Source organism: Aedes aegypti, chromosome 1 (genome assembly GCF_002204515.2).
Source record: "Aedes aegypti strain LVP_AGWG chromosome 1, AaegL5.0 Primary Assembly, whole genome shotgun sequence".
NCBI classification, from domain to species: Eukaryota; Metazoa; Arthropoda; class Insecta; order Diptera; family Culicidae; genus Aedes; species Aedes aegypti.
In genome coordinates this window covers 241,728,759-241,753,018 of record NC_035107.1, presented here as the reverse complement: position 1 = coordinate 241,753,018, position 24,260 = coordinate 241,728,759, and the positions used below count along the sequence as shown (strand labels likewise).

Below are 24,260 nucleotides of genomic sequence, written 5' to 3'. Positions count from 1 at the left end.
AAAAAACAATTGATACTCCTGTGAAAAAAATTATATTAGCAATATAAAATTCAAGACTAGCATTAAAAAATACAAAATAGCACTAAATAGCACCAAAAATTCCAATGAAAAAATTAAACTGAGCACTTCAAAATTTGAAACAATGATAAATTGAAAATACACAAGATTCTAATAAAAACTAACAAAATGTATTGTTATTTGCATGATTTTAAGAAAAATTGTATTTTTTTTTGGATAATTATTATCCATCCAGGAAACGGCGAACCTTTGCACTCTAGGGAAAATCACGCATTGCTCAATATTTTCAATTTAAAAAAATGGGTTGCTTGCTGTTGTTGCAGGTCTGTATTTAGAGATAGAACTAGAGATTTGCATTATAATCTAGAACTATAAACTTGCATTATAGTTTATAGTTCTAGATTATAATGCAAATCTCTAGTTCTAAATGTTCAAGAAGCTCTCGCGCGACTATTCTACATTTCTTCCGGATTTTTTTTTCTTAGTGTTCTCGAGGAAAAGCTTTGATTTCTCCAAAAATTTCATCTGGAATACTTTTTACAACTCCTACTGTATAGATTAAATAATCAAGGTTATTCTAGAATTACATCCACAGATTTTTTCACTAACTCTTCCACCGATGTCTCCAGTTGTTATTTTAGAAGATTGCAACTACAGATTTTCACAGGAATTGCTCCAAAACTTCCTACAGGTATTATTCCAGGTAGAAATTTCACATGACTCCTAATGAATTCTAACCCCTCCTCAATAAATTTTACCAGTCCCCAATAGGTCTGAAGTGTCTTCAGAAATTTCTCTAAGTATTTCTCCAGAATTCAATTCAGATATTATTCCTGCAGTTCTTCCAAATATTTCTGAAGTAAAATCTTCATTCCTCATAAGTTCATGTAAAGTTTCGCATCAGTACATCCTACTGGACTGGGCTCTACTGGACCAAGACACAATGTGTGTCAAATTTCAAAAATTCCATGAAATCTCCCATGCAACATGACACATTACTATTTTTCTGTTTCTCCTACTATTCCGGTGACTTTCCTAAACTTTCCTCTGCATAAACCCGTCGGAGTCCTGGGCGAATCCAACAGTTAAATAATTATTCAAATTCATTGACCCGTTCACAAGCTAACTCGTGACAAACAAACATCATTCAATTTTTATTTATATAAATATGTGTCTCGACACACGTTGCCCAATGGGCTCATTTTGGAAAAAAAATCCCTGTACAAAATGTCAAATTTGTATTTTACGATTTTGACTAATTTTTCGTTGGATTTCCCGATCTTTTTCGTTGCACGAACACGTCAAAATTATGCATAAAATGCAACTGTGAAAAGCATGTGAATCTGTTGACCCCTTCTCAAATCAACTCAATTCCCTTTTTTAATTCTATAGATAGATTTATTGAAACATTACATGATCTGATAAGCATCGATTTTGATTTCGGTTGAGATTATATGTAAATATTGAAATTATGAAGAATAGTGATCAAAGACACCTAATCTATCTATCTATATAAACAAAAATATTATGGTGTTTGTATGTCACGCAACAGTTTGAAAATGGGCTATCGGATTTTAAAAATTCTTCCAGAGTTATGTTCCTCAAGTGTTTCGTGTGTGTATATAAAAACGCAGAATATTAAACGGGACAGTCTGAAAAAACGGGAGTGAACGGAACTGTCATTTTGTACGGGACGATTCATGGCGTTTTTCAACAGCCTACTTGGTGGCAGGATATTTTTGTCCTGGACCACTAGTAAAATATATTCCGCGTCGTAAATAAAAAAACTCAAGCTGATTGAAATAAGCTAGATGAAAAAAAAAATCCAAAAGCCATAAGTAAGACTAGAAGAAAAAGTAAGTTTTGTTAATTATTGAAACGCATACAATTTTATTATGAAATTGTGAATAATAAACGAAAGAATGATCAATAGAAGTAAAATACAGTACCTATGTTATATTTTTGTTAACAAAATTATATCGTAATAAGATATTCGTATGCTGATTAAGTTTTATTTTTTTTTGTTATGCTAGTTTAGTCGGGTAGCAATACATCTTGCAAAAAAATATATTTTTGGGCCATTTGTGATACTTCTAGGCTTAAAGTTTGTACGCTGGTGAAAAAGCAAGATATGTACTTTTGTAAGTAAAGTACAAATTATGAGTAAATCCTTTTCAGCTAAATTGCGTGTACCTACAGTGCTGTTCTGAATAATAGCAGCGCATGTCGATTTTCATACTAAATGCTTTGACATGCTGTAGTTTTTGTTCCCTTTCAAGCAATCGAGTTGAAATTTCTCCACAGTATTACAAATATGCCCAATTTTGTAAACACAAAATTTCAAAATTTTCTAAGCCCCTGCCGGAAAGTGAGATACTAGGTGAAATTGTTCGAAAAAATAGCAGTTAAAAAAATTTGAATTTCGGCTTGACATTATAGTTTTAAATTGTATATCACTTACCATTAGAACAATCTCCTCCTACTTATCAAACCTATACCTAAACCGAAAATGTTTAAAATATTTGTAGACGAAAAATTTTAAAATGAAAAACTGCTATTTTTTCGAAAAATTTCACCTAGTGTCTTACTTTTCGGCAGGGACTCAGAAAAAACTGAAATTTTGTAGTTACAAAATTGATCATATTTGTAGTTCTGTGGAGAAAATTTCAGCTCGTTTGCTTGAAAGGGAACTAAATTACAGCATGTCAAAGTTGAGCATTTTGTATGAAAATCGACATGCGCTGCTACTATTCAGAACAGCACTGTAGCTTTTTTAGTGGGTGGCGAAATCATAACACTTTGTTTATCTTGACCCGAACGTTAAGCCATCAATACTTCCAAAGCTTGGCCTTGCTTATTTATAGATTAGCTTCTTGGAAAGTATTACTGTTGACACTTTTGATGTCGCAAAGTCAAAATTCAATGCGATATGTTTTAAACAAACCCCTATAACGAAAAAAGGGTTTCCAACAAAACAATTGATGACAAAAGTTCAGTGATTATGTTTATTTTTTATAAATATTCAAGAAGTCAGGTCAGGTTGTCAAAAATTATACAATTGAAATGCAATATAAAAAGGTATCCAAGACTATGCTCAATGTTGCAAAATTGTTGTATTATGTTCATGTAATCATAAGTAATCAAGGTAATCGAAGCAATTTGAATATATCAATTGTAATCGATTGATGACCACAGATCATTAATAATCAATAAATAATCATTGAAAATTCAAAGTAATCGTTATTAATTGTAAGTAATCAACAGTAATCATTTCGTATTAAAAGCATTACTATCAAGCAAATAATCAAATAAATAAGGGTAATCAAGAGTAGCCCATTTTGATCATCCAGTTATTTCTGATAACCAGTAGTAATCTTGGTGATCACAAGTAATCACAGTAAACAGAGTAGACTTTATGGAGGTGACAAGTAATCACTTCGGTTGGAAAACCATTGGTAACGTATGAAATATGCTGCTGAAAACAGTACAAGTTCTCTAATTCATATTGCAAAACAATATACAACATACAAGAAAAACCTAAACTTTCACATGCTTAAATAATTACTAATAATAATTTTTGCACCTAACTTTCAGACTCCATGCGTGTAATTGGAATGTATAAATGTGTTTACTCTAATTTATGGGTTTTTTTTTGCGATATAAGCATTCATTGATATAAAAACAATCAAATTAATACACTTTAAAAATGTTTGAAAATTTACGCAGAAAATAAACGTTCTTTTTCTCGATTTCGAATGGTTAACTTTGCCTCCTCAATATTTCTATGAAGTTGGCGCTTCTGTTTATACGAATTCCTAAAGTATTCTTAGGAGAAAAGATAAAGATGTTCTAAAAGAAAATATTGGAGAAACTCGCTGGATTTTAGAAACTTCTTAAGAAATATCTGAAAAAAAAAAACATTTGCAGAAATCCGGATCTCTGGATTGTTTTTCGAATCGAGGTTGAATTTTTAGAAGTATCTTCGAAAAAATGGAAAACATCTCTTGTTCTTTAGGAAATCTTCGGAATGAAACATGGATTAAAATTTAAGCAAGCATCAAAATTTACTGGGCAAAAATATGAAAAAATACATACAGTACTACGAGCAGTATTATACTCTTAAAATTTTTCGAAGTAAAATGCCTAGTCGGATTCAAAATGGTGCGGTTAAATTAAAAAAAAAATGTAAAGCATAAATGGATTTACAATCAAACCAAATTTAAACGAAACATCTTTCATATCTGCTAAACTCTGTTTGCATGCAGCTAGCGGTGGAAAATGTTTTTAGACAATAAACACCTTGCAGCAATTGAGTCTCCCACTTTAGGTTTTCGTTTTCCGAGCAAAAGCATTTCAATGCCACCAGCTGCTGCCGCTGCAATAGCCGCCGGTAACCGGAATGGGCCCACACCACCAACGCCAAATCAATCCGTTTCGCCCGGGAAACCTGATGCTCCAGCTTCCCGACCAGTGGATTACAACAAAATTATTTCTCATAATTAAAACACAATCAGTTTTAAATTTGATTCAACAGAAAACCAATTTACAACACAATTTGGCAAAACAATCAGAGCCATTCCGTGACATACAAACACCATTCCATTTTTATTTAGATAGAAGATAGATAGATTGTGTTAGCAAAAACATGTTAACTCAGTAACAAAGTAGTTACAAGTCTGTTGTTTCACACTGGTCGGGTTGGCCTCTTAAATATAGTGCATAGTGGAAGCCGATTCGCGTTTATTGGTGCAGCAGCATGCGAGGTAAAAGCGAGGCGCAAACAATAAACAAAAATATGATTTACTTTAAATCGATTGGTGTTTAATTTTTTGTCTATTTTGTTGAGCACAACACGCCACTTAACGGCGGGTGAAGCAGTGATTGGGCCAATTGGGAGTTTTCGAAAATATGAGATATTAGGCTAGTGGGAAAGAAAGCTGTTGCTGCTGCTGCAGCCAGTCGAAATCTGCCGGAACCAATCGAACAAGGTTCGTAATTCAATTGGGTGAAGATAGCGAAAATTTATTATATGTTTTGTTCGTTGTGATTGGGTGGAGAATTTCGTATGTGTTGCCTAGAAGAAAAAGTGTTGGAATTGGTAATCAACAGTATCTTACAATTTGTTTATGTGACGTAGTTAGAAATCTAAACGATTCTTCCAAACTGAAGGTTATGGGTTCGACTCAAATCTCTTTGTCCTGAGAGGATCTGATAAGACTCCGAATTTATCTCTAGTGATATTCTAAATGATATTCGTTATGAATGTTTTACAAGTTTCTTAATGTGTTTCCGATGATATTTTTGGTAGACTTTTTCGAATATCTTCAGGGTGTTAAATCTAGAAATTTTTGATGGACGCTTCAGGAGATATTTATGGAGTCTTGGATGATATCTGGACAAATTTTATATACTTGACGAATGTCATCTTTCACAACTTCTTGTTGAGATCTTTGGAAAATTACTTTTGACATCGAAGGGCCAGGATTCCACATCACACTATCAGAGCATATTGAATCTGCTCTCTTTTCATTTGAGAATTAAATCAATTGGCTCCATTATGCTCGATGACGTTTAAGCCTACAACATAAATTGTTAAATTTGGAAACCAGGTAGATGCCTAGCGAACATAATCTACATGAAAAAAGCAAATTGAACATAATTTAGTAACGAACACAAGTATATGACATTGTGATATTCCGAAAAATAATACCTATACAGCTTCCTTCGGGGAATTCGTACAATCATATTTCCTCGTTCTATGCCATTATAATTAATATTGCAACTTTTTTCTCTCCTTTTCAGGTAAGGCTTCGTATCTTGAACGGCAGCAAGCTTATCAAACCAGATTCAGCGCAAGTATCATAAATCGATTGGTCGAATTCGATTGCTCCATAAACCTCTGATAAAAGCCCCGTTTTCCAACATTGGATAATTTTCAGAGGCTTTCAAATAAATTCCTTGCGAGTGATTCAATTTGACGATGTGGATTAAATTAACCCGTATAGGCCTGAGTGAAAGAAAAATTACTAAAACTCCCACCGCTCATCGAGTACTGACCGAATTTATATTATTTTTTTGTCAGCATACTGGCACACATATCTAGTTTCTAAAAGTGGCCAAAGGATTTCGGGAGTGTTCATGTGTCCGGAGTTATTCAGGTGGATTACTGGGTCAGGTCGGCTGAAAAGGGTGCTGTACTTCTGTGCCCCTGGAGGTAGGCAAATTTCAAGTTATAGATAATTTCCTGAATCGGCCACTATATCAAGAAAAACGCATCAGCATAAACCTTTTGAGAAACGAATGAATTGGATAACCTTGTGCCCTGCATATGTTTGACTCTTGAAATAACCATTTTGGGTCCCCAGGATGCCCCAAATTTACGACAAAGTGGTTAATTTTTATCTTAAAATATGTGTCAAGCCCATGGAAACGCATTTCAGTAAATTATTAATAATTATGTTTGATCTCTACTGTTAGAGAATTGAAACGGTTTAGTATCCAACAAATCTATAGTCGGTTCTTTAGGGCATTAAGCCCAAGTGGCCACATCCAGTACATTCTAAACAGCGCTTACCTCCTCATTGATTATGTTGAATATCAGATCTTAATGATTTACGCATATTAAAATTATTGCCATTGCAAATAAATGAAGACAGTTTGGCGTGTCCCACAAAATAACCCCTTTTTTACCCGACCTGACCCAGTGACCCACCTAAATATCTCCGACCACAAGAAAATTTCCGAGATCCCTTGGCCACTTTTAGAAACTAGATATGGGGGCCAGTATACTGACAAAACATAATTTTAATCCGTTAAGTATTCGCTGAGCAGTGAGGGTTTTAGTGTTTTTGCTTTCACTACGGGTTAACCGGAAGTTTATAGCTCAAACAAACATCACCAGCCAAAAGTATATCTTACGAGTACTTGTAAGGTAATAATAAAATTGCTATATGGAAGTATATGAAATAAAATCAATGATGACTAATGTCTGAATCGAATTTCACTTCAATTTTACTGATGGTCAGAAAAAAATTGTATTGGTAATTCTTCTACAACCCTTCACATAAATCTGAAGACCACAATCACATAAATCTGAAAACAGACCAAAAAAATTGTTTTTCGGTCCACTCTGAGTTCCAACTTTTAGATTCGATTTTTTCTTTCTTTATGTCCTCACTGGGACAGAGCCTGCTTCTCAGCTTAGTGTTCAATGAGCACTTCCACAGTTATTAACGTTTTTTGGCAATTGTTGCCATTTTTACATTCGTATATCATGTGGCAGGTTCGATGATACTCTATTCGCGGGGAAGTCAAGGAAATTTCCATTACGAAAACATCCTGAACCGACCGGGAATCGAACCCAGACACCTGCAGCATGGCTTTGCTTTGTAGCCGCGGACTCTAACCGCTCGGCTAAGGAAGGCCTCATTTACAATCCGATTACTAAACTAAAATAAAGAATTGAGGCAAAGTTGTTCATTGATAACAATTTCAAAAAATAACAGAAAAACGCAATCTCCTTGAACAAAAATGTTTGATTCAAAATTTAAACCTAAATAAGGTCGACCCTATTTTATTTTTCACTAATAAGAATGTAACTACGAACAACTTTTTTTAAAACATCATTCGTTTAAAATCAACGAGCACAGATAAAAAACCTTTTTCCTGTTAAATTTATGGTTGTCAAGTCATACATTGTCATACATTGTCAAGTAACCATAAGCACTAATAGCAAGCCCTAATTTAGCTTCATAGATGCATACAGGCATTATAATAGCACTACAAATGCTTACTCGTCTAATAACAGCTAGGACAGCAGGAATCCTATTACTGCACAATTAATGCTGCTTAGCCTGCTGCGTATAGGTATTATATAAGCACTACAATGGATCTACATTCACACATAGGGCATGTTTCAATGCTATCTAGTGTTTTGACTAATATATACGTGTTCCCATGTAGTGATAAAAGGGAGCAAAACATAAATCTTCCCACTACTACAACCGTAGATTTTATGAAAAGGCAAAGTTATGGTTTAAATTGGTCTCTTTACTCCACAACAATATTTATCGTCCGTGTCTGAAGGAGCAATTAAAGGAGCAGGACTTTGACAATCCAAAATTACGGATGTCGCAGATTTAAGACACAAATGAGAAATTTTCATCACAATAACATGGATCAGAATGTGGCAATCATCGTAATAATGCCGAAAAACGTATTACAGTCGAAGCTCGTTATAACGACATCGCAAGGGACCGTCGGTATACGGAGATGTCGCTATAAAATTGTCGTTATAAAGAGGTTGGATGTCGTTATAGAGCATGGAGGAATAAAACGATCATAATATGTACTAAAATAGCTAAACGATTGTCGTTATATTGAGTAACTATTGAATATAAGACTAATGTCGCAATAGAGAACGGTCGAAACAGAGAAATGTCACTTTTAAAGTTGAACTTAGTATGGGAATTTGAAGGGACCATTGGAAATGTCGTTATAGAGAGATTTGTCGCAATAAAAGTTGTCGTTATAACGAGCTTCGACTGTAGTAATAACTAATGGTACAGAGAAGTTCTGAATCAATTAGTCGGTATTCAGACAGACTGAACCAAGTGTTTTTTTAATGGTTCAACAAAAACGTACGCCAGGCACTCTACACCGCAAGATATTTGCATTATTGATGGAGTACTAAGTGAATTGATGGAATACTAAGCGTATCTTTTGAACGCAAAAATATCATCTAGTCCGGTCTGTCTGAACAGCAACTAATTTAATTTTTGCTTGTTTTTTGAGATACCTATTTTCATTGTTGTTAATGTAGCATTATCGTACTTACTGGTTACTTGGGTATCATGAAAACCTTTTTGTAATATGGTCATATAAGACAAAAACCTTTTTATTTTTAATCTTCGTGAGTAAGTGACCTATGTATGTATATTATGTCCATAGGTTTTTATTCTCCATAGGAATTTGGACAAAGGCCGCATTAATCACACCCAAAATACATGGAAATCCAAAAAATTCTCACCGGAATCAAACTTTTCCCATCGTCCACCCGATATAGCGGTACCCCGAAGCCTACAAAACGAAAACTCGAGAGTCAACAACTATCAACCGAACTACAACCGACCGCCGAGCAGGCCGCTGCGGGGGTGGCGGCGGCACGTGTCACCGTTTTAATATGTTAATTCCGCCATAGTGTGTGCTCCGGACCGGCTGCCTTGCTTTCCCCCTCGATTTTTTTTCTCCGTCGCTACACTGCGCATCGCTCTGGTGCTTCGGGTGCATATGGTTGCAGTATACAATCCAGGCAACCTTTCGCCGGCTGTAACACCGACCCGACGACGGAGCACTAGCTGCTTCTCCTGCTTACTTCTGCAGTAGAGAAGGCATAACATAATACACACAATTCAGTGATTTCCGCTCGAGTGCCCCCTTCTGCAGTGACTCCCTCACCTGCACTTACTCTCTCTCAGCCTACATCTGTACGACGCGCGTGATGCGATGCCAATGGTTGAAACCTGAGAGAGAGAAGACAGCTGGCTTAGATTGCGAGCTCCCAAAAGTCATGGGAACCTGTCACCAACTGTCACTCGAAAACCGCACATTCGAAGGACAGAGCGTAAAAAACCGTCAATATTAAAGTGAACGTAATTTAAATTTCTAGGTGTTTTTCGATGATTTCACATTTAAAAAAATGAATACCAAAATATAGTAGTGTGTTGGTAAACTGCTGTTGATTTTTTTATATTCTAATCCTTTTTCATTGCAAACAACAACAAGTGAACATGATTTTGACCAAAATAAGTTCAACTGACCGTTGTGCACAACCCAAGAATTGAAAAAAAGAAGTCAAAGAAGGCAAGAAAACATGCCAACTGTCAGTGAGCTGTCTCCTCTCTCTTAGGTTGAAACCATTGAAAGAAAACATAAATGAATGGAAACCGAATTATCGAAGTACCGAACCGAATGCTCGGCACGTTAGGGTGCTGCACAATTGTACAAATTGGAAAACCTTCTTAGGGAAGCTTCATAAATTTCATAAGAGATGTAACCAATGATTCTTTAGGAAAACAACCATAATATCCAAGTATTTCAATTATTGTTGGTATATTTGAAAACATTTATAAGACCATACTGATCTGTTACAGGGATAATGATTGGAATTTTTTGGCAAAATTCCCTGAACATTTCTTTTTTTCATTACGTTCCACATTTTTTTGAAGGAAATTATGAGTGGTCACACTACTGGTCCGCCACTATTATGGTTTATTACGATTGAATTGCATGGGAAAAAAATTGACTAATAATCGTGACTAGGTGATCCATAGTATTGTGAGCAGTGTAATGTAAGGTAATGCTTAAATGTTGCTTTAGAAATTCCTGCGATGTTTCTTACAAAAACTCATTAAGGATTTTCTCTAGGAATTTCTCTTCGGATTGCATCGAGAAACCTTCCGGATATTCTTCCGAGAATGCTTGATGGAATTTTTCCAAGGATTCTATAAAAATTTTTTTGAGGGTTGCTACAGAGATTCTTCCAATAATACCTTCAAGTATTCCGCCAAGAATTTCTCCAGAAATTTAAATCGAGATTCCGCGAAGTATTGCTCCAGGATTTCCTCATTTTATCTACGAATACTTTTAGAAATGATTCCAGAGATTTCTCCAGGAATTTTTCTAAAGATTCCTCGGGAAATTCCTGCACAAATTCCTTAGCAAATTCATTAGCAATTATTCTTCGAATTCCCTAAAGGTGTCCTCGAAGTATTTTGTCAGAAATTTCTCCAGGGGATCCTTCGAGTATTTGTCCAGATATTTCTTCAGAAATTTTACTTGCATTCTTCCTAGATTTTCATCAGCTTTATATCCAGGAAATGTTTCCAAGGATTTTTGTTTCCTAGGGTTTTGCTGGGATTTCTCCAGTTAGATCACGGATTCCCATCAATGAATTTCTACAGGATTTCGAAAATTGTCACTATCTCACTTTTCGAGGATTCCCTGCTACGATCCTTACAGTTTGATTACAGGAATTCTGCGTAAGTTTTTCCATAGATCCGCTTATTAAGCACAGTCTACAGATTTCTCCAGATATTTCATGAGCATGTCAGCCGGACTCCAATATTGCTTGTGCTAAGTTGCCGCCCAAGAATTTATCTGAAGCTTCACCCAGCACTTCGAAATTGGAATAGCCGGCTCAGGGCCAATGAAGTCATGCGATGCTCAATCGCGAGCTAGCTTATCAGCCAATTCATTTCCAGCGATGGAAGAATGGACAGGTACCCATACAAGGTTTACAGAGTTGACTGAATTCAGTTCCTCTATTTGAGTTCGACATGCGAAAACAAGCTTCGACCTTGAGTTGACATCCATATGCCAATATTGGTCGAACAACTGTTGTCTAAATCCATTTGATATACTTGTGTTTGAGGCCCCAGGCTTTACCAAAGGTTCGCCGGCATTGATCGAAGGCCATGTAAGCTTTTTTGACTCTGAAATCAATGTGAGGTGTCCAAGAAAGTTTGGAATCTAGAACGACTCCAACATACTTTACCTGATCAGTTACATTCATCTCAGTACCAAAAAGACGTAAAGGTCGAATTCCATCGCGGTTTCGTCTTTCCGTAAAAATAACAATAGATGTTTTTTTCGGGTTAACCGAAAGGCCATATTGGCGACACCAACTCTCGACTACCTGAAGAGCACTTTGCATCAGGTCGAATAGGGGTGCTTATGCACATACCAACTATTAAAGCTAGATAGTCGTCGGCAAATCCATAAGTTGAAAAACCGCTATTATTGAGTTGTCTTAATAGCGTATCTGCTACGAGATTCCACAAAAGTGGTGACAAAACTCCCCCTTGGGGGCATCCGCAAACACTTAATTTTCGAATCGCTGCTTAACGCAATGTCGAGAAGAGATGTCGGTTTTTGAGCATTTGATTAATCCAATTGGTAATCATTGTAGGTAGCCCATGGTTTCGTGCGGCTTCCAATATGGCATCGAGCGACACATTATCAAAGGCACCCGCAATATCCAACAAAACACCCAAGCAGGATTGCTTCTTAGCGAATGCTTCCTCGATATCGTATACAAGTTTGTGTAAAAGAGTCACAGTGGACTTTCCAGATTGGTAAGCATGTTGATTAACATGAAGAGGCATGTTTGCCTAATAAACATCACGGATGTGATGATCGTTAATGCGTTCCAGACATTTCAGAAGAAAAGAGGTCAGACTGATTGGTCTAAAACTTTTCGCTTCTTCATGCGACGCATGTCCTCCTTTCGGGATAAACTTTACAGTAATATCACGCCAGGATCTGGGAATATACCCAGGAGCAAAACTGCTTACAAGTAGCTTTTTCAAAACATGTTTGATAAACTCTAATCCTGTTTGGAGCAGAACAGGATAAATCCCATCCGCTCCTGGAGATTTGAAAGGAGCAAAACTATTAAGTGCCCATTGAATCGATTCAGTAGTTGCGATACTGCGAGCCGAGGCCAGAGACTCGTAACTACATGAAAAGACATTTGGTTCATCCGTAGATGCTATGTCCACACATCCGGGGAAGTGTGTATTGAATAAACATTCTAAAACTTCTTCATCAGAAGAAGTAAAGTCACCATTAGGTAAGCAAATTTCGTTCACTTGAAAATCCTTAGATTTTGCAAGGATTTTGTTTAGCCGGCTGACTTCACTCAAGCTGGAAACATTTGTACAAAGCTTTTTCCACCCGGATCATTCAGCAGAACGAAGAGCCTTCTTGTAAGCCTTGCGAGCCGACTTGAACGACTCTGTTCCAGATGAACGGCGTCTTTTCCAACCCCTTGTACATAGTTTCCTGAGTCTAGTCCACCACCGGAATTCCACCTTGGGGTCCCTCTTGTAGTCTTTACAGACCGCAGAGGACATGCTTCTTCAAAAGCTTCCATAATGAATGATGTTTTAGTATCATCGACATCATCCAAATCACATGGATTTTCAATGGACGGAGAATATCCGTGAATTTTGGTCGCAACCAATTCAGCGTAGAGTCCTCAGTTTGTTGACCGGGGATTCCTAAAACGCAAAGTCTGCGCAGTTACATTTGAATGTTCAAAGAAGTTGTAGCGATGATCAGATAATGATCTGAATCCGATAACTGCCAATTGTTCAACTCGTGACTGATTCTATTCGAGCAGAGCGTTATGTCTAACACTTCTTCTCTATTAGATACCATGAAGGTTGGGCGACTATTCCATCAGACTGGAGCCTCTGGACTGGATGATGTGATGATCATTGGCATCACTGCCCACAATCAGCGGAAGGCCTTTTGTTGCGCAGTGTACGACAACTGGTCCGTTATACCGAACAATAGACGTATTTCTTGTTCAGGTCAGAAACATCGATTGTGACAGCACATACATCTCTGGTAGTTAACTCAGGAATGAGTGTAGGAACGATTGCTTTATTAACGAGCACGCATGCGCAAGGCATAGAGCGCGAGTTTGCCATTTCAAGTTTGCTGATAGTAGCAAAAACTGGGTGCTGAAGATTGATCTGAGCTAATCTAACCACTACCCAAACTAGGCAGAATAAAGCTTTTTGCAATCTCAGCACGAAAAAGTCCAGCAGCGCAAAAACCAGATCTCTTTTATCTGAAAAGAAGTCTAATTTCCTATTTTTAAGGCATTCAGTTGCTACCAGCCCTGTGCTTTCATAGTATTGTTGTTGTAACCAAAGTTGATTTGAATATCTTTCCACTCTTGTTGTAACGACTGGCATGAATAAAGGGGTTAGAAGCGAAGGGGTGTCTGTGACAAAAACCTAGTTTTAAAAAAATCTACTTTAAGTTAGTTAAATTGTATGGCAATAAAAAAAATAGCCAGACTTCTAAGAATTATGTTATTATTTCTGACGAGCGGAAGTCAACTGAAGAACGTAAGAACGCTTGGAAACAGTAGAATTTCCTCAACTCAAATCAACACAACTCAAAACCAAGCAAAATTTTACTTACACCCTTTTGCGTTTGAGCTCCTTAAATATAGTAACATTCAATTTGCAGTTCAGGGAACATGTTTTTTAGCTATTTGTCCATGTTTGTTCTACTCATGATTTCGAACGTGGACGCGCGTCTGGACCAGATATTTACTGTACGGCAAATTCTTCAAACTTGCTATGAATCCCAATATTCCAAGTATCCAACGCTTCATATGTTTATCGGACTTGACAGCATCGACCGAATAGAGCAATGTGAGATCATGGATGAGTATAGCTTTTCCGAAAATCTCAACGAACACTACAGTTCGTTAGAACTCGCAGGGAACTTCAACAAGGTGTTTGATTGACTGCTGTTTAACACTGCGCTGCGAGGTGTCCTGTGTAGAGCTTAAATTAACAATAGAGACGCAATTTCTACAGTATCCAGTCAGTTTTTTGCTTCGCGGATGGTCGGCAGAACAGCTGAAATAATAGCAGATCTAATGGAGAATGGAGAATCACGATCATACACCAAATAAATTTACGATATGTCATCACAAAGTTTTAGATCATGCTGAACAATTCGGTAATTCTTCAATACGGATCACCCTATTGAGAATACGGTCACAACCGTCGTTACGTTACCCATTGCGTCGCAGCAGCAGCAACATTTGAACCATAAGTTTACTTCCCTTGCCAAGTTTTGGTTCATGAAACTGAAGGCGGCGCGGTGGAAGTGCGGCCTGGGGTAAAGGAATAGTTTTCCACTAGAGTGGGCTCCCTAACACCCGTAATATTGTGCTCTCAGCTGTAGGCGCGCGCGCGGACAAAGCAGTGAAAGGGGAGATTGTTGCTCGTTATTAGGAGTTGTGTGTACAATGGGTAGCGCAGCGCATGCCACGGAGCGTAGAACAATATAATAGAAGCCACCTTTCAGCCTGCCAGCCTCTGTCTACATATACCTGCCTGCTTACCGACAAATGAGTCCATAGTTTCGAAAAGCTGGCGGCTGCTGGAGCCCTTTACCTTTCGATTGGTGGCAACTAAAGGGGCTGCGGAAGTTGGTGGTCGGTGATGGCGGAGGTTTTACCAAAGACACATGCCACGAAGGGGTTTTGTTTTGTTTCATTTCCTATCGTAAATAGCCGCATGGCACAACAATAGCCACACAAGAGGAAAGTGGCCATCCGAAGCGGCCAGCCGACTCTCCTCCTGCCCAAGTTTAGCCAAGCAGTGCATAATGACACGACGGCATGTTGTACGTGCACTGAGTGAACTGCAGGGCATTAAACGCCCTAATGTGCATTTATAGGGCGATAAGTTGGCACGGAACAGTCGCAGTAGAAATGTGGAAGTGGTTCTGAGCTATAAATTGTAGGGACTCGATAATAGGTAGTTGAGATTGTCACCTATGAATTGCAAATAAACTAATAAGGTTTATATTTTAACTTAATATGATTTTCTTTCATTGCATCACATCCCAACTAAGTCAGATTCTCTACTTAATGCGGTATGAGCGCTTTCACAGTTATTCACTGCGAGCTTGTCAAAGTGCTTTTTCTTCTTGGCATTACGTTCCTTCTGGAATAGAACCATCTTCTTAGCTAAGTTTTCTACGTGCTCTTCCACAGTTAACAACTGAAGGCTTTTTTTTGCCAAAGTTTGCTTCCCTGTTAAGTATTTACTTATTCTTTCTGGTGTTACATCCCTTCTGGGAAAGAGCCTGCTTCTCAGCTTACACAGCTAAAAAATGTTGTAAATTCAAACTTATTTTCATGCACATATTAATTTCAACGACCAATCTCTAATTTTTCAGTCGAATTCACTGTCAATTCACACTATCATGTAACATTCAAGCATTCTGAGTTGATAATAGAAACAATATTCATTTAAGTTTTCATGATGCTGTAAAAACACATGAATCTTGTTTATTTTTACAGCAATTTTCAGTGTACACTACATTGTAATTTAAATTTTTGTTCCTGTGTAGGTTCATTCATTCCTGAGTAAATTATGAATGTATAACTTCTTTACAAGTTTTTCAGGGAACACAATATTTGAGGGAGGGAGAACCATGGGGATTCTTTCGATAATTGTTCCTTCAGGAGTATATTTAGACATGATTCAAGAGATTCCTCCATTCTTCCTCGATTCATAAGAAAAAGGCGTCTTGAGTCTAGTGAAGGCATTCTCCCAGATTTGCTCAAAGGAATCATTCATTATACAGGAATTGTTTTCAGGAATTCCTCAAGAAATTCTATCAGCAATCCTTTTACCAATTTCCGAAATGTTACTCTAGGAGATTTATCAAAGTTTCATAAGCAAATCTACAAAATTTTCACTATGAAGAAATTCGTTTAGTATTTCCAGATAATCGTAGAAGAATTCTTCGAGGGGTTTTTCGCCTTCAACATTCCTGTACGTATTCTCCCAGTTATTGTTCCATCAATTCTTGCCCCAAAAATTATTCCAGGAAATCCATTAAGAACTTTTCCACGAATTTTCACATTCAATAAGTTAGACATTACTTTAAAATTTATCGAGGGTGCACAGAAATCCCTCCACAATTTCTAATAATACCGTACAAGGATATCTCATTAAATTTAACCAGGAATTCTCGCTGAAAACTTTCCCAGTAATTTATACAGGAATCAGTTTCTTTCAAAGATTTCTCAAGAAATTTCTAATGTAAGTTCTTCGTGGATGCTCAATTAGGGTTCCCACCAGAACAATCCATAGCATTTTTCCCAGTAATATTTCCGATTACTCTTTCACAAATTTCTACATCAATTACTACAGCAGTTATTCCAGTAATTCCTCCGATTACTCCAGCACAAAATTTGCCGAGAACTCCGAGACTTTTTCCAGTAAGTATTTTTCTTTCTGGTGTTATGTTCAATCTGAGACAGAGCCTGCTTAGTGCTGTTATGGACACTTCCGAAGTTATTAGCTAAGAGCTTTCTTTGCCAATGGACCGTTTTTGAAAAGATCCTCTGAAAAGCTGAGCGTTTACTGTAATGACTATCTGGACTCAATGATTTTGCAATGAATGTTCCAGAAACTAATCTAGAGAATCATACAAGATATCCTCAAGGAACCAGAAATTACTTCAGATATCATTGCATGAGTTCATTCCTGTGGGAGTTTTACAGGTATTTCTCAAGAAGTTTGATTACAGATAACTTTGAGATCTCCTATAGAATGCCTCGTGGATTATGGTTAGAAATTCATAGAAAAAAATCTGCAAAAATTGTCGAGCATCACAGGATGTATTTATGAAAATATCACAAAACAAAATCAGGAGAAATTTTTCGGAAAAATCTCTGGAGAAATTCCTTAACGAATGTCTGTAGGAATTACTGCAGATATTCTGAATCGTTAAAGAATTCCTTAGCGAGAATTTTGATGGAAATTTTAGGGAAACTGATTAGAATCATGCCAGATGAATTCCTGGAGAAGCTCATTAAAAACTCCCCCGTGAAATTGTTGTAAGAAATCTCTAAGACTATCCTTAGAAGAAGTATTGATTATTCTTAAAGAAGTTCAGAATCTTAATCTTGCAGAAATTTTTAGAGGAATAGAAGATACTGGTTGAATTTTTTTTCAGTAGTCCCTAACGAGAATCTTGGTAGAAGTTGTGGGAAATATCAAGAAACTCATGATGGAATTTATGTAAGAATCCCAAGAGGAATCTTTGAAGCTTTCTAAAGAACAAATTCCTGATCAAATTCTTAAAGATATCTTGAAAAGAAGCCTTTCTCATAAAATGATGACATCTCGGAGACTTTTTTTTTGGGAAAATTTGTGTAAGAACCTTTGAAGAGAGATTCCTTTCTAAAAGTATTATTAGAAAATTTCTTGTTGAAATTCTGAAAATTTCAGCTCATTTGGTCGTTCTATGAGTTGGCGCAATTGAATTGAAGTTAATATGGCATTTCAAGCTCAAACACATGGGAAACAGCACATCATCTCCTGTTTTGGGTCAGGAAAATTGTTGATCGCGTTCAATTGAAACCAGAATGTCAAAAACACTACTTAATACCATAGCGAACAATATTGTAGAAGGTTATTTGATGATTAAAATAGAGAAAGTTGGTGTTTTAACCATCTGAAGTAGATTTGCAATATTATATTGCTTAGTATTTCTTCAACTTAGCTGGGTGGTAGCCACTAAGCGCATCATAGCCACCTATGACGCTGGGCGAGCTGCGGTACAAGAATGTGATTGTACGGGAAATTTGATCTAAGCCTAACTTTCAACAACTGAAAGGTTTATGAAAATTAGCTTAACCCTTTCTTTCCCACAGCTTTGTTCGATAATTTAACTATCAAAATGGCGTTTCTAAAAAAAGTGCTTGAACAAAAGTTGTTCCAAATAAGCTATATTATTCAAAATCACAATAAAAAAATTTGATTGTTTTTCAATAGTTAGTTGATTGTTTTTCAATAGTTTGACCCTTAGATCACTTATTTCGATTGATAAGTCAAATGAGCGTATAAATTTATTCCAATAATTATTGAGCTACTCGTACCAATTCGGTTTAGGTAGCGTTCGTTGAAAATCGGTGGATCACCTGTGCTACCATGGGAAAGAGAGGGTTAAATCCAGATACAACCTTCTGCAACTCTGTTCATTAGAGTATCAACTAGTGAATTTGTCATTCTGGACTCAATTGAACGCGATTTACTAGAATACGGAACGAAACAGTGACATAGGGTCAATTTTCAAAATATTTGAAACGAATATTCCACACAAACTTCGAATTGAATGCGCCAGCTGGGGGTGCAACCAAATGAGTTGAAATTGTGAGAGAGCTTTTTTCTTACCCTAAGGCACATATCTAAAGCACGTTGAGTTTTACAACTTTTCTGTTTAACGGCCAGTGTAATCAACTTTCCATATCAAGGGCCTAAACAAAACTGAAACTTCGATGCTTTGGGTTCCAGTTACAAATGCTACACAGACATTTTATCGAAAAAAATTGCAATTAAAGTATGGTACAGTTAATTATTAAGTTATTCAACAATAGACTATGAAAACTTTGTTTAGCTCAGATTCGCTGCACTGAAAAGACAATCGAAACCGAAGAAAACCCAAAATTAGAAATGCAACTCGAGTTGAATTGCGATATCATCTTGCCTTCCAATGGCGTGAAAGAAACAATCAAGCCATATAGTCATCACGTCGTTCCACCATAAGCAAAGGGAGTTTGGTTGTGAGAGAGGATCTCATCCGACACGGAAAGTCATGGGTGAAAAATTCGCTGGCGCATCCGAGCGTGACCTAAAGCTAAATACTAAAACCCATAGACATCGACTGCGACTGAAAAATATCTCACTCTTTGTTTGTTCTCTTTCAGATGGAAAATTCATCCTGGAGCTGGCACGTGCCCGCGAAGGCGAAAAGACCAGCTGGATCTCGGTCCCCCGCAAAACCTTCTGGCCGCCGACGGTCAGCTCGACCAATGCCAACTTCCACAAACACGAGAGCTCGACGTCGCTTAGCTGTAAGTATCTACTATCGTTAATGAGGGGGGGATCACTACTAGGCGTTATGCAGCCCACAGACGCTCAGACGGTTTGACCAACATTGACTCCGCCCCCAAGTTAGTCAAACCAGTTTATGTTGATACAACCGTTTGACCAACTGTCAAGGTTGGTTGCAGCAACTCGATATTTCATCGCATGTTTTTAGACTTGCCGAGAGTGTAGTGAATGTGTGATTGTTATTTTTTTGAATGCTGTGGCTGTGAGGGAAAATCTTTTAGCGATTTTCTGGCAATAATCGCAGAAAGGAAGAGAAGAACTTTCAACATTGCAGTACCGGAAAAAATGAATATTTAAAATTCGTACGAAATATTCCGGAAAAACTCTGAAATCATCTCTTTCGGGAAATATTCTGAGCAGTCATTGATACGGGAATGGCTATTGGATTTTTTTTTCGACATTCAAGCCAGAATCTTTTAGTGGTTTCCTCTTGTTATTCAGCTTTGAAGTTTTTCCAGGAATCCATAAGTTATACTAAGGATTCCATCAAAATTGGTTCTTGGGATTCTACCACGCTGCCTCCTAGAATTCCTCCAGAGATTGTTATAACATTTTTTTTCAAAGATTTCTTCAGAAATTTCTCTAGTAGTTAGTTTTAGGGATTCCATTACGCGTTAACCAGGAATCACATCACGAATTCTTTCAGATACTTCTCAATGGATTTCTCAAGAAATGCATCAGATATTCCCCCAAGGATTTCACCGGGACTTTTTTTAAGGCCTTGCTCCTAGGACCACAAGGAGTAACTTCAGAAAATCCACCAGGAATTTGTTCAGCGATTCTTTCTAGTAATTTTTCAACAGATTTCTCCAGGGATCTATACAAATACTTCCCAAGGGATTTCTTCAGTCGTTCATGCAATGCATCCTTCAAGAATGCCACCAAAAAATCAGGCATTTCTATACAGATGCTACCCACAATTTATCCATGGATTCATCAAGTTCCTCCAGGGGTTCCACCAAGAGTGCCTCCAAGGGTTCCAAGACAATTCTTTTAGAGATTTCACTTGCAATTTTTTGAGAATATCCCCCAGGATCTTTCGGTATTTCTCTAGGGAATAAATTCTTTTATAAATGCCACCAGTGTTTTCTCCAAAGATTCTTCCTTGTATCTCTGAAGGGACCTTTCGAGGCATTCGTCCAGAATTACTTCAATAATCTAATATAAATTTCTCCGAGGATTCCTAAAGGAATTTATCCATCAATTCCGTACAGTATTTCTTAACGGTTTTTTTTCCTAGGAATCTACCACAATCTTTGAGAAACTCCTTCAGTGATTGCTTCAAAAGTTCTTCCAGAAATATAATAAAGAATCTCTCTAGAAAATTCTCTAGAAATTTCTCCAATGATTTCTTTGGTGATACCTCCTAGGAATTCTAAAAAAATACTCCATGGATTTTTTTTTTCAGAAATTAAAAAAAAATATTTTAGTTCTACTTTAGGGATTCATCCTGAAGGCATTCAGAGAAATGTGTTGTTTGATCCTCTGAGTAAATATCAGTTGGAGGAATTTCTGATAATCCTGAAGCGCAATCCTAGTAACATCTTAGAAGTATTTTATGGTTGAACTTCTGGCGAAACTCTGGTAGATTTTTCTGGTGGTAATTCTAACGAAACTCTGGTGATATTCCCAGTGTTAACTCTAGAAGAACTACTTGTGAAATTCCTTAAAAAACTTCTCGCGCGAAAAATTACAGGTGATATAATTAGGGAAAATACTGTTGAAGTATCTGAAGGAATTACTAGTGAAATCTATGTAGGATTGTGGTCAAGTCGCATAGGAAATTCGTTATTGGATCATTGGAGTTCATCTTGGCAGCATTCACGAAGGAACCTCTGGTGAAATTCCCAGTGGAATCCCTGAAGGAATTCCTGTTTTGAATCCCAAGAGGAACTCCTGATAGAGTCAATGGATAATATACTGGTGGATTAAATAAAAGAACTTCCGATGGAATCTCTGCAGAAACTCCAAATGAAATATATTGAAGAACTCCTTCGGATGGAATCCTTGGAAAAACTTGAGTAATCATTGATGGAATCATTAGAGAAACTCTCGATAGAATCCCATAAGGAATTCCAGGTGGAATATCTGAAGAAAATGCTAATGAAACCTCTGAAGGAACCCTTCCCTGATGTAATTCCCAGAAGATATCCTGATGTTATCCCTCGAAGAAACTTCTCGTGTAATTCCTGGAGGATGAAGGTAAAATCTCTGAAGAAACTTCTGATATAATCTCTAGAGGAACTCCAGATGGAATCTCTAAGGAAACTCCTGTTAAAATTTCTAAAGAATTTAATTATAATTCCTTTTTATACCATCAGGAATTCCCTGATGGAACCCTTGTAGGAATTTCAAAAGATATTCTTGCACGAACTCCAGATGAAATCATTTGAGGAAATCCTGTTGAAATCCCTTGAAGAACTCCCTATGGAATCGCTACAGGAACTACTGATGAAATCCCTGGAGGAGTTCCTGATAAGATTCCTGATGGAACTCCTGACAGGATGCCTAGAGAAATTGCTTATGATATCCCTAGAAGAAATCCTGATGGAATTCGTAGAGGGGAACTCCTGATATAATCTCTGGAGGCACTTCTAACAGAATCTCAGAAGAACTCTAATGGTAGCCCTAAAGGTACTCCTGATACAATCCCAATTGGAACATTCGAATCCCTGGAGGAACTCCTGATGGAATCCCTGGAGGAATTCCTGATGGGATTCCTGTAAGAATACCTAGAAGAATTCCTTATGATATCCCTAGAAGGAGTCCTGTTGGAATTCTTCAAGGAATTCCTGTTATAATCTCTGGAGGAACTCCTGATTGAATCTTTGGAGGAAATTCATGTGGAATCTCTGAAAGAACTCTGGAGGAACTCCTGATGCAATCCCCAGAAGAACTCTGATGGAACCCTAAAGGTATTCCTGATAGTATCCCTATAGGAACTCTTGATGGATTCCTTAGAAGAATATCTATAGATATTCTTGCAGGAGCTCCTAATCATTGGAGGGACTCCTGATGAAATCCATAGATGAACTTCCGATGGAATCCCTTTAGGAACTTGTGATGAAATCCCTGAAAGAATTCCTGTTTCTGGATAGAATCCCTAGAGAAATTCTTGATAAAATTTCTAGAAAAAAAATTATGAAACTCCTCGAGGAACATCTGATTTAATCTCTTGAAGAATTCGGGTGAAATCTCAGAAGGAACTCTTGATGTAATCCCTACAGGAGCTCCTGATTCGCTGGGAGAACTCCTGAAGGAATCGTTGGAAGAATTTGTGAAGATATTCTTGAAGGATCTTTTGATGGAATCATTGGAGGAATTCGTGATGAAATCCCGAGAGCAACTACTGACAGAGTCCATGGGAGAATTCCAGTTAGAATCGCTGAAATATCTCCTGATAGAATCCCTTGAGGAACTTCTGATGAAATCTGAGAGGAATTCTAGATGGAAACCATGAAAGAATTCCTGATGGAATCCCTAGACGAACATCTGATGAAATCCCCAGAAGAACTCTTGATGGAATTCCTAGGGGAACGTCCGATGGAATCCCTAGAGGGAATCCTGATAAAAAAAACCTAAAGGAACTCCTGAATTAATCCTTCGTTAAATTTATGTTGAATCTTTACAAGTTCTCCTGATGGAATGCCTGGATGAAATCGTGTTTAATAATAACTCCTGATTCTAGAGGCCTTCCTTAGCCGTGTGTAGAGTCCGCGGCTACAAAGCAAAGCCATGCTGAAGGTTTCTGTGTTCAATTTTCGGTCGGTCCAGGATCTTTTCGTTATGGACCTTGACTTCCCTGGGCAGAGAGTAACATTGTACATGCCACACGATATGCGAATGCGAAAATGGCAACACAGCTAAAAACTGTGAAAGTTCTCATTGAACACATTATAACTGTTAGCATATAGCAAACTGAGAAGCAGGCTCTGTCCCAGTGAGGTCGTAACGCCAAGAAGAAGAAGAACTCCTGATTCTCAGAGGAATCCCTGATGGAATCCCTGTAGAAACTCCTGATGGAATTCCATGAGGAATTCCAGGTGAACTTTCGGAAGGATTTATAAAGGAATTCTTATAGAAATTTCTTGTTAATTTACTAGATAAAATCTTAATTAAATTTCAGGAAGAACACCTGGTGGAATCATGAAGGAGTTTTGGTAGAATTCCTAAAGATATTCCAAGAGGATTACCTGGAAAAATTCCTGGTAAAATTCCTGATGGAATCTCTGTTGTACAGATCCTGGTACAATCCCTGGATGGATTTTTTTAGTTTAACTTTTGATGGAATCACAGGTAAAATTGCTGATTGATTCTCTGAAGATATTTCTGGAAAAATTGGTTGAGGAATAGATAAAGAATCCCTGGTGAATTTGCTAAAAAACGGTAAGAGATTGTTGGAAACGATAGTGAAATATATAGAAAAAAATCAATAGTGCGCATTTGATATGGCACCGACGCTGCATAAATTCACGCATTTTGACTTTGCACCCATCTGCAGCGGCAGTTCATGGGACGTCGAAGCTTCAATTTGACATGATGACGTCGATGTTCGTGCAACATCCCTACAGACGGTACTTTCGGTTCGTCAAACATTTGGCTCCGCCCACCGGTGGTTTGAGCAAAATCAAACTCGTTTGATTTTAGCGAACCGATTCGTCAACCGTCAAATCGGTTTCACAAACTGTCAAATTGGTTCGTCAAGCAGCATCACACACGGTCAAACATAGCACC

The 24,260-nt window shown here is 37.4% G+C and overlaps 1 protein-coding gene across 1 annotated transcript in view; it reads left to right on the top strand.

Moving 5' to 3' along the window:
- Window positions 1-24,260, top strand: part of LOC5570841 (protein hairless) — a 94,592-nt gene that overhangs the window by 52,660 nt on the left and 17,672 nt on the right. Inside the window, 1 exon segment of the mRNA XM_021837346.1 lies at window positions 19,340-19,486. Coding sequence (XP_021693038.1) covers window positions 19,340-19,486 — 147 coding nt within the window.